Consider the following 10,995-nt stretch of genomic DNA (forward strand, 5'->3'; position numbering starts at 1 on the left):
CTTCCTTCCTTTCTTCCTTCCTTCCTTCCTTCCTGGCTGTGACATTCTGTATACTGAGATCCCTCCCAGCTCTGAAAGTCTGTCTTCTGAAGTCTCTTCCAGATCGGGTATTCTGTGTTTCAGTGTCCTTCTCACATCTGATATTCTGTGTTCTAAGATCCCTTTCAGCTCTAGCATTCTCACAGTTCTGTCATTCTGTGTTCTAAGGTCCCTTCCAGGTCTGGCAGTCTTAATTTCATCCCTTGTGACCTTGTGCTTTTGGGTGGGTTAAGGTCTTGATGGAAAGAGGTCCGTTGAGTCCTCCTGCCTCTCCCCACCTAGAAGCTCCTAAAAGAGACGAAAAGGAGCCCCCAGATATATTCCCTAAGCCCTGGATAGTAGGACTCAAGGGCTCCTTTGGAATACAAGGCAGGAGATTTGGGGGCAGTCCCGGGTCATCTTCTTCCCTAAAGGGAACGCCCTAAGAGGGGTAGGGCTTGCTCCACATAGAAGAGGTCCAGAATAGGATGAGAACCAAGATCTAGAGGATTTTGGGAAATCCCTGAAAGATTTCTCAGGATATTTACAATATCTGTAAATAGAATCCTAATATAATTGTAGCTAGCATTTTTTTTTTTTAGCATTTTATAGTTTACAAAGTGCTTTGCATGTTTTACCACATTTGAGCCTCACAACCCTGTGATGTAGGGGTTGTTGCAGATGAGGAAACTGAGGCTGAGAGAGGTTAAATTATCCTAGTTTAAGGATCTCGGGGAGCTAAGACACCTCTTTCTAACCAGAAAAATCAGTCCTGGATCTACTATTGTGTGAAGGTTGATTTTCATTCCTCAGCTTTGCTTAAAATGGGATGTGGCTGTGGGGGGGCCCTTGAGGCGATCTTGAGTGATACAGATATGGGATTTAGAGTTAAGAGGACCTAGGTTTGAATCCTTGTTCTGCTACATATTGCCTGTGTAGCCTTGACCAAGTTGTGTAAATCTCTCTGGGCTTCAGTTTCCTCATCTGTAAAATGAGGGGTTAAAGGTTCTTCATCTTTTTTGCCCATGGACCCAAGGTTAAGGAACCTTGGGCTAAATGCTCTTTGTCCCATGTAGCTTTAAGTCCTATAGTTCTACATTCTATCCTGTACTTGTTCCAAAAGAGAAGAGAGAGGAGTGTGAGATCACCCTGGGAGGGGATAGAGTAGGCTAATTGAAGGGAGGAATTATAGGAATAGTTCTAGACCTTGGAGTACTATATGTTCAGTAGGTGGTTGGGAGACAGCTGTGTCCTGAGTCTAATACCCTGTCTCTGTACCTCTCTTCCCCCAATCCAGGAGAATGCACTGGCTGCTGTCACCCCAGCATCTGTGGAGGGACTTCTGGGGGTGCTTCGCAGCTGGGGCAGTCCCTCCCAGGACCCTCAACTCCTGCGGCTGGCCCTTCAGGGGCTAGTGGGAGCTGTGCACCTCCTCCATTCCAGTGGTGCCTCTCAGCGGGGCCCAGAACTCCGAACCCTTCTGGAAGGCTATTTTCGAGTCCTCAACACAGATCGACCCCCAACCACAACTCAGGACAATAGTCCCACCCCCAGCCCTGCTGGTGGAGAAGAAGACCTTATCACGCTCCGGGTCAGCATGCTTGGTATGAAAAATCTAGAACCTTTTCCTAGGGGAAGGGATATGGGGAGGGAAATGCCTGGCACTCATTTACCTAAAGGCTAGGTTCCCTGAATGGCACAGTATCACCATCTTAAGGCAAGGGGAGAAACCAGATCTGCCCTAAGTCCAGCAAGCCACAGTCCCCTGGACTGTTTCTCCTTCATCCAACTTGGGCCTTAGACACTAAAACCCAGAGAGGTTGCGCTACATGTCTAAGGCAACACTGTGAGTTAGTGGTCGAGCTGGGTCTTGGACCTAGATCTCCTGATTCCCTGACCAACATTATTTCTACTCCCTTGACTCTTTTGGACCCCAAAGTCTTCATAGACTCTCAGAGTTGGGAGGGACTGCAGAGGGCATCTAGTTCAGCTCATACCTGAGCAGAAATCTTCTTTACAATATCTCTGAGAAGCAGTCATCCCACTTTTATTGGAAGACCTCCAGGGAATAAGGACCCTCCACTTCCTAGAGCAACCCATTCCACTTTTGGACAGTTCTGAATGTTAGCAAGATTTTCTTTATATTGAGCCAAAATCTGCCTCCCTGCAACTGATGTCCAGCCATATCTTCCCCTTCCTGTTCTTATGGTTGTTTTTTTTAATTCAGGTGCAGGACTTGATATTTAACCCTTATACACATTTATCTTAATAGGTTCTAGCTTGTTGAAATCTTTTTGGATCCTGATTTAACATCTACCCCTCAGCTTTCACTGCCTCATTTAGAAGTTTTGGGGGTGACAGTGAGGCACTGGGTTTAATTTTTTGATCTTCTAGATGGGAAGGAGGCAGAGAAAAGGGAGAGTTGACTCTAAGCCAGTGAGAAAAAATAGTTTAGGTCAGGGATTGGCCACAATTTTAGAAAGAGTCATTTATGTCATTTATAAATTTTTGAAGAGTTGTGTTTTACATTTGAATACTTAACTGACTTCATCAGTGTGGGCTTTCCTCTAGCAACACAACACATCTCCAGACCTTATGCCAGACCTCTCCATGAATTGGGGCCAAAAAATTCATCTCCCTGGTCACCAGCCTTCTGGTGATGAGCATCTCCTCACTTTGCTAGGGTGGTCTCAGATGACAAGTACACAATTACTGACCCCACTATACACTACCCTATTAGGAAGGTTTTCCTTCAACTCTCAGTTTACCTCTTTGCAGCTTCTGGTTCTGCCCTCTGGACCTGAACAGAACAATGTAATCATCGGAACACATTCTAGCCCATCAAATGCTTGAGGACAGCTATCTTTTGTCCCCCAGATTTTCTCCAGGCTAAATATCTCAAGTCTGTATACAGACTTAAGGCTTTTCCTCATCTTGGGTTAGGTCGCTGGACTCTGTCCAGCTTATTTAGTGTGCTTCTTAAAACATAGTGACCAGAACTGAATGTAGATCTGGTCTGACTAGGGCAGATGACAGCAGAATTATTCACCTCTTTAGTTCTGATTACTATTCATGTCTTAACACAGCCCAAGGTTGCTGTGACTTCCTTATCTGCTGTGACACACTGTTGAATCATACTGAGCTTTCAGGCCACTGAACCCTCCTGATCTTTTTTCAGATAAACTGCCTTATGCTCATACCTCTACCATCTTATACTTGTGAAGTTGATTTTTTGAACCCTGGTGTAAGAGTTTGTTTTTCTTTATTTGAATTACGTCTTATTAGATTGAGCCTAATATTCTTGACTGTAAGTTTTTTTTTTTTAAATCCTGTCTTTGTTATTCTTTTTTCTCTTCTCTCTGCCCCTTTTAGATGCAATTCCAGAGATGCTGGACTGTGCTGACCGCCCTGTCCTCCAAGCTGTCTTCCTTAGCAACAACTGCTTTGAACACATCACACGCCTCATTCAGAACAGCAAGGTAGGGGTCTGACTTGGAGGGGTGAGGGTGGGCAGCTAGGGCTCGGCCCAGGGGGTAGAGATGCGTGCCTTCTGCTTGAGGCTTTCCCAAAGCTCCCACCCTTAGCCCCCACCTGCCTTAGCTTCCCCTGTGGTATCCGTGGAGGATCATGGCAGGTGATGGGAGCTCTCTTGCTAGAGGACTCTGGGAGTGGGCATCATTTGGGATGGTCAAATCCTTGGTCTGCCTCAAGGCAAGGGGCTGACCTTAGTGACTTCACTGGGCTTGGGGATTTTGGTGGGTTCAGCAACTGGGAATTCCCTGCCTGACTCCTTGCAGCCTGTTTCTCTTGGCAGTGCCCCTGTATGGGGAGCCAGCTGTGCCTTCTTCCTTCTCTTCTCGTCCCTTTTTTTCTATGCCATGTTTTTTCCTTCTTTTGCAGTTCTGTAGGTGGGAGCAGGGAAAGACAGATGGACTTACGTGACTGGTTCCTGACTAGCCCCTTGGGAGTCAGGGGTAGAACCACACACTTAGATGTATTACCTTTTCCCAGCTTCCCTCCAGCTTTCTCTCCTATCCTTCATCCTTTCTACTCTCCCCTGTGTCTTGAGTTTGAATTCCAGTTCTCCCAGTTACCTTCCATGTAACCTGCAGCCAGTCATTCTATCTCAGTTTTCTCATCTGCAAAATGAAAGGGTTGTACTATGATCTCAACCTGACAGACATTTATTAAGTGACTACTAGGGGTAATGCACTGTACTTGGTTGGTTCTAGAGATTCAGAGAGAAAAATGAAAACAGTCCCTACCCTCAAGGAACTTATGTTCTGATAGAGAGGCAGAGAATACAACACACACACACACACACACACACACACACAAACATACACACACACACACACACACACACAGACACACACACGCACACACCCCTGGGATTATTAGGATTTAGGTCACTTAGTGAGTTGGAGTATTATAAAGGTGAACATGCTCTTTCTGGATTCCAGGTTCTCCCCATCTGCCCCTTGTTAACATAACCCCGCTCTGAACCTTTGAGGGTTTTACCTGTCACCCCCTTTACATTGGTTCCTAGAATTTTGGGGCATATCCTCTCAACTCTGTGCTGCTGACTTCCCGGCCTTATCCTCTGCCGCCTGGGACCAGGACCCTTAGAGTGCACAGCATTAGAGGGGAGGGGTTAAGGCTGATGGCACCTTCCTCCCAGGGTAGTTGTGAGAACCAAATCAAATAACATTTGAAAAGTTCTTTGTGTTATTAAATGCTAGCTTCGCAGTGGAAATTATTCCATTTAGATTCTCACAATGTACCCTTGGGGTCATGGGGCAGAATCTCAGAGCCAGAACTGCATCAGAAATGTAGTGAAAAGCTGTCTTGGAAAGGCCTTCCCATTACAGTATAGCCTCATCTGGTATGGGAAAGCTGATCCCTTGACACATTGCAGTACCTGGCCCTGCCCCAGGGTACCAGATACCTGGAGAAAGGACACATGACTTCTCTACCCACTCCCCCACTTCCCTGCCCTTAGCCTCCTGGAGAGGAGATGCATCAGGTTCGTGGCTTCCTTTGAAACCCAGACAACATAGTGGTGACTTGCTCATGACCCACATGCTCACCTGGGTCTTGTTTTCATTCTGTGAACAGCTAACCACTGAATGGCATAAAGTTTGGCCTAATTAAATCTACCAGTGATGGTCCTTCTGCCTTAAATATACCTAGTCATGCTGCCCCCAAGTGCAGCTGCTGGGACCAGTGCTGCCCAGCTGCGTGTCTCCCCATGCATGGTTCATTGCTTCCAGGCTGAACCTCAGCTACTTTAAGCTACAGGAGAGGTGATAGTAGTAATAATGGCTGCGCTAACTGCTTAAAACCAATTCAACCGCAACAAACATTGATTTTTCAAATAATAGGCTGCTGTTCTTTTATTTTGACATCACTTTTATCTCTCATGTATTTCATTTCATATCTCATGTACCACCCCCCCCAAGAAAGCCATCCTCTATAACAGAGAATAAAAAAAAATGAACAAACAATTCAGAAAATTAACCAGGATGTCAAAGTAGTTAAACACCATGTGTAGTTCTCCCCACTCCTAGCCTTCCCTCTTTGTAGAGAAACAGGGTGAGGTGCCTTCTCATATCCCTTCTTTGGGGCCAAGCTTGGTCTCTATAATTCCACAGAATTCAGTTTCAATTTTTTTTTTTTGCCGCAAACATTAATTAAGCACATACTATGTACAAGGTACTAAGCTCAGCACCAGAGATATAAGATGAAATATAACAGTCCCTGTCCCTAAGGAGTTTATGTTTTTTTGGGAGGAACACAACACACATGAATAAATATAATGCATGATAGATTTCAAATGAGGCAAAGGAGAGATCCAGCTGACATATTCTAGGAAAATTTGATGAGGGAGAAAATGTGGACAGCTGGGTTTTCTGCTATAACCCATTTTCTGTCTCTCTTCTTTTTCTGCCTTACCTCCTTCTCTCCATCCCCTACCCTGCTTCTCCTCTTCCTTCTCTTTTCATATTGGCCTATTGCTCCTTCTGCTAGCTCTACCTGCGGGCTAGAAGCCCGGTGGCCCCAGAGGGGGGCAACGATCTCGCCACTCAGTTACTGACCGAACTCGATATTCAGAAGGTACCGCTTAATGTGCTGGTTTGGGCTTCCTGGGGTAGCTTTGGGACCACCCGGAGATGCCAGCACCATTCCCCCACCTCCAAATCCTGTGTTCCCTACCCCACGCTAGCCACCCAGAGAAGGCTACATGCTGGTCGCAGTTCTCTACCCACTTTGCCAGGAATACAGAATGAGGGCTGAGTTTGAATTCCTCACCAGTCTGTTCCCAGGGGCTGAGCAGGACACAAGTGGAAACAGATAGAAATGGCAAAGGAAAATGATGTGAAATAAAGGATAGAAATAGGTGAGAGCTAGATTGTAAAAGGCTTTAGATCCTAGGCTAAGGAGGCTGTGTTTTATACCAGATAATGCAGGAAGCCATTGAAGACCTGTTCTATAAGAAGGCTATTGTGGGGGTAGCTAGGTGGTGCAGTGGATAGAGCACCAGCCCTGGAGTCAGGAGGACCTGAGTTCAAATCCGATCTCAGACCAGACACTTGACACTTACTAGCTGTGTGACCCTGAGCAAGTCACTTAACCCCAATTCTCTTGCCAAAACAAAACAAAACAAAAAGAAGGCTACTGAGTGGAAGATGTGCATTCTAGATCAGTGGAATAAAATCCCTGCCTGTGTAAAGTCACAGATCCCTTGATGCAGAGGAGTTCTTTGTCCTCATTGTCATTGTAATCCTGCCGTTGTTTCTCAGCCTCACAGAGCACCTTTGGCACTGCCAGGATATTTTCTCCCATTGTCTGCTCAAGGTGCTCCAGCACCACAAACCCATCACACATATTTTCTGGATCCCTGGTAAATTGGGAGCCCCTCCAGCTTGGTAGGGCTTACCACGGCTTGGATTCCATTGGCGTAGCCCCCCATACCACTGTAAGACACTGGACGAGGACTTTAGTGGAGGAAAAAATGAGCATGTCGTTGAGAATAAGACCTGTTGAGAACACATGCAGAAGTATCCTATCATGCGTCCCCAAACCTGCAGACTTTTGATTAGCCCTTGCTTTGGATTATCTAATCCCTTCCGTTCAGGGGTAACATACGTATTAAGAGAACAAGTATAGTGTAGTGGAATGAAGACTGAACTCAGTGAGAGGGGACCTCTGTTCAAGTCCCACCTCCAACATTTTCTAGCTGGGTGACTTTATCACACAAGTCATTTTACCTTTGTGCTTCAGTTTTCCTATTTATCTATAAAACAGAGATAATACTTGTGCCAGCATCCTCACAGGGCTATAAAGTGTGAAGTGTTCTCTAAATGTGAGCTATTCTTGTTATTAGGGAGAAATGACAGAGCCTATATGTGCACCTTAAATTTTCACACACACACACACACACACACAATCCTACTGCTACCTTCCTTTGAGCACAGGTGAGGTCCTATGGCTACCAGACTGGGCGCCAAGTTCACTTGTCCCCACAGGGCCCTCCTGGGGATGAGGGTACTTCAGATTAGATTGTTAGCAAGAAAGGACAGGATGAAATGGCCCCAAGTTGAGGATGGTGGGTCAGCATTAAAACCCAAGGGAAGGCCCTCAATCTCTCCCAACACAAGATTTTCTCATGGCCCATGGGGTGGGGGATTACCAGTGCTGGCATCCCCAGTGTGGGTCTGGTGGTGGCTGGTGGTGTGTCCTGGCCATGCATGGTGGTGAATGAAGCTGGTTTTCCTTCCAGGTTCCCCTGATCCTCTCTCTGCCTGATCCTTTCCCTGTTAACCCTCCTTCATGCCCCCAAATCCAATTGTGTTCTAACCCCAACACCAAGTCATACATTCACAGGAACTGGCTCCTGGGGTCAGAAGCCTCTCAGGTTGGTGGATCATAGAGTTTCAGAGCTAGAAGGGACCTCCAAGGGCATCCAACCTAACCTCTGAGCAAGAATCACCTTTAAAGCATTCCCAATAAGTCTCCTTTGGTGAGAGGGAGCTCATTTCTTCATGAGGCCACCCATTTCCCTTTGTGACTACTTGAATTCTTAGCAACTTTCTCCTCATATTGAGCCAAAATTTGCCTTTCTGGAGGCAGTTAGGTGGCGCATTGAATAGAGCACGGGCCCTGCAGTAAGGAGGACTTGAGTTCAAATCCGGCTTCAGACACTTGACACTTACTAGCTGTGTGACCCTGGGCAAGTCACTTAACCCCATTGCCTAGCCAAAAACAAACAAACAAACAAAATCTGCCTTTCTGCAACTTCTCCCCTTTTACTTCTAGTATTTCACTCTGGGGCCAAATAGTACAAATCCGATCAATCTGCTTGACCCTACTGATGAGGCCACCTGACCCTTTGCTACTGCCTGTTCCTTCTCCTGGTATTCAGGAGAAAAATACCTTTGTCTGAGAGATAGGAATTTTTCACTGTGAGAGAAGACAGTGTTTGTGGGAGATGGGAGCTCATCGGCAGCCACAAACTGGATTCAAATCCAGCTTTGCCAATTATTAACAGTTTAATATTAGGCAAGTCACTTCCCCTATCTGGGCCTCAGTTTCCTCCCCTGTAAAGTGAGGGGTTTGGTTTTGAATTGTGTTTTTTTTTTTAAGGCCCCTTCATCTCCAGATTCCTGTGAGTGTGGGGAGTCTGGATCCCTATGGATTCTAAGATATCATTATCCTCAGAGAAGGGTTAACCAGAAGGAGGAAATAAGTGAACTCATTATTAAATGAGGTAGTAGCATTGGACTCTCAGTTGGACTCTTTTCCCATAGCAAGGCAACATCCAAGACATTTCTCAAGATTGGGTTGAGGGTCATGATAATGAGAGCTTCCCAATTCTTGCCAAATTCAGTATCTACATTTCTCTATCCTCCCCTACCTCCCCACTCCCCGTTTGCTTAGAATCGGTGGAGGGAACTTAGGAATCTATTCACATGCTTCCTTGATTGTAGATAAGATCAACACACATTGGGTGGGAGGGAGAGGGGTGTTGGGGAGGGTGTTGAAGGAGAAGACAGAAGTCCAGAGAAATGGGGACCAAACAGAAGTCTTGGGGGTAGAGAGAGGCAGAACCCTTACTGGAAACAAAGGCTCAAGGAATGAGTCTCTACTCTCCCATTCAGCCAACCAGCAAGTCCCAACCTCCCCATGTTCCCCTGGTACTTCATTGCCTGCGTGTTCTGAATTCTGGTGGGAATTGGTCACTGAGCATGTACTGTGGCACCAAGAATTCTAGGATTACTGCCCAAGCACCTGGTCCTATCTCTTAATTTCAGTCCAATGATTGCTTCTGGCGTGGGCTTCAGCATCAAGGTTCTCTGGGTCGTGGCTGCTCCATCCCATGGATATCAGACCTCTTCAGTCAGCACTGAGCAAAAGAATGCTTTGGATCCACAGAGGACCAGCTGTCTCCTTCTGGGACTGGCTGATGATCTGAGATCACTAGGACAGAATGAGGAGATAGGACATTGGACCTTAGTGCTCTCTCCCCCTGGGAAAGAGTTCTCAGAATGGAGTGCCTCTGTCATCCCTTAGGGGAAATCCATCATCTCTGTCCACTTCAAACCTCCCAATCCCCCAAAGACTCTAGACCCTGGGGACCAAGTGACTGGATAAGGAGGGAGCGAAGAACTATGTGAACTCTTAGTCCTTTACAGCCTTACTCCTCTTCCTTACCCTGAAGGTGCTGGACAAAGACATTGATGCCATAGCTGTCCATGCTGTCAGGGTGCTTACTTCCATCATGAGCAACTCTCCATCTGCCAAGGTAAGGCCCTATTGGGCAGGATAAGGCATGAGAGACATCTGGGGATGCCTCCTGTAGCTGCTGGGTGAGGAGCAAGGGTGGGGTGGCTGCAGTGGGCTATGGCTGCATGGTGAAGAGGTGGAGCCCAGAGCAATAAGGAGGGATGAGAGTACAGGATAGGACAGAGATATGAGAAAAGTATTAGCACAATCAGGGAAGCAGAGCTTTGGGGCTTACAAGGGAGCAATTACTATCAATATCTGTAAAGAAATCACTGATCTTTTTCCTACTCTGAGGTTGTGCTAGTGTTTCACTAGCTTTATACTTTTATACTGTTACTATGAGGCTGACTATGTTGACAGGAGGAAGAGAAATAGATGGGACCTCTTGATGTCAGAAAAGCACAGCACAGGCGTTCTTTCTGGTGGTCCTATATGGCTTTCCTTATCTGTATGTTTTGTGTATACCCAGAGGGTCTTGTGTGCCAGGCTGTGTTGTAAGCCACCTGAAGTTTTGGGCACAGACTTCCACAGAAGGGTGTGGACAGTGTTAATTCTGTCAAAAGAATAGTTGTTTCTTTGAGCTCTTCTCTATTCGCTCAGATGTCTCTGTGTCAAGAGAACAAGTATCTAAAAGGGGTGTAAGCAGAGCTAAAGATCTAGGATCCAGCGATTAGTCCAGAAATGGGGTACATTCAGATAGCAAAGGTCAGAACATGTAATGGATAAGAAGACCAGGTAGTCAATCAAGGTTAAAAGAGTCAGACTGGTCTCAAAGGTCATTACAAACCATGAATCTTCTAAAGAATTAAAGCTGGCCAGAAGTGGAATGGCTTGCTCAAGATTTGGGTGTTTCCCCCTTTTTTGAGGTCCTCAAGTCTCAGAGGCTGGACAAGTACTTCTCAGGTTATGTTGTAGTGGGGTTTCTTTTATGTATGAGCTTAACTAGATGACCACTGAGGTTTCTTCCAACTCTCCTTTTTTTTTTTAATTTTAATTTTTAGTTTTCAACATTTACTTCCACAAGATTTTGAGTTCCAAATTTTCACCCCATCTTGTCCCTCCCCTCACCCCAAGATGCCATGCATTCTGAATACCCCTTCCCCTAGTCTGCTATGCCTGCTATCTCTCCTCGCCTTCCCCTTCTATTTTCCTATAGGGCAGGATAGATTTCTGTACCCCATTTCCTGTATT

At 46.1% G+C, this 10,995-nt stretch overlaps 1 protein-coding gene across 6 annotated transcripts in view; it reads left to right on the forward strand.

Moving 5' to 3' along the window:
- The window catches only part of NBEAL2 (neurobeachin like 2), a 158,319-nt gene that overhangs the window by 86,340 nt on the left and 60,984 nt on the right, over positions 1–10,995 (forward strand). For 4 of the 6 annotated variants that reach the window (XM_027842181.1, XM_027842176.1, XM_027842177.1 and 1 more), the window contains exons 8-11: positions 1,316–1,622; positions 3,391–3,497; positions 6,049–6,135; positions 9,740–9,823. In XM_027842181.1, coding sequence (XP_027697982.1) covers positions 1,316–1,622; positions 3,391–3,497; positions 6,049–6,135; positions 9,740–9,823 — 585 coding nt within the window. The remainder of the gene's footprint in view (positions 1–1,315; positions 1,623–3,390; positions 3,498–6,048; positions 6,136–9,739; positions 9,824–10,995) is intronic. The other 2 variants (XM_027842180.1, XM_027842182.1) reach the window with 1 other exon arrangement.

The sequence above is a fragment of the Vombatus ursinus genome, unplaced genomic scaffold (genome assembly GCF_900497805.2).
Source record: "Vombatus ursinus unplaced genomic scaffold, bare-nosed wombat genome assembly UNPS02014867.1, whole genome shotgun sequence".
In the NCBI taxonomy this organism is placed as follows: Eukaryota; Metazoa; Chordata; class Mammalia; order Diprotodontia; family Vombatidae; genus Vombatus; species Vombatus ursinus.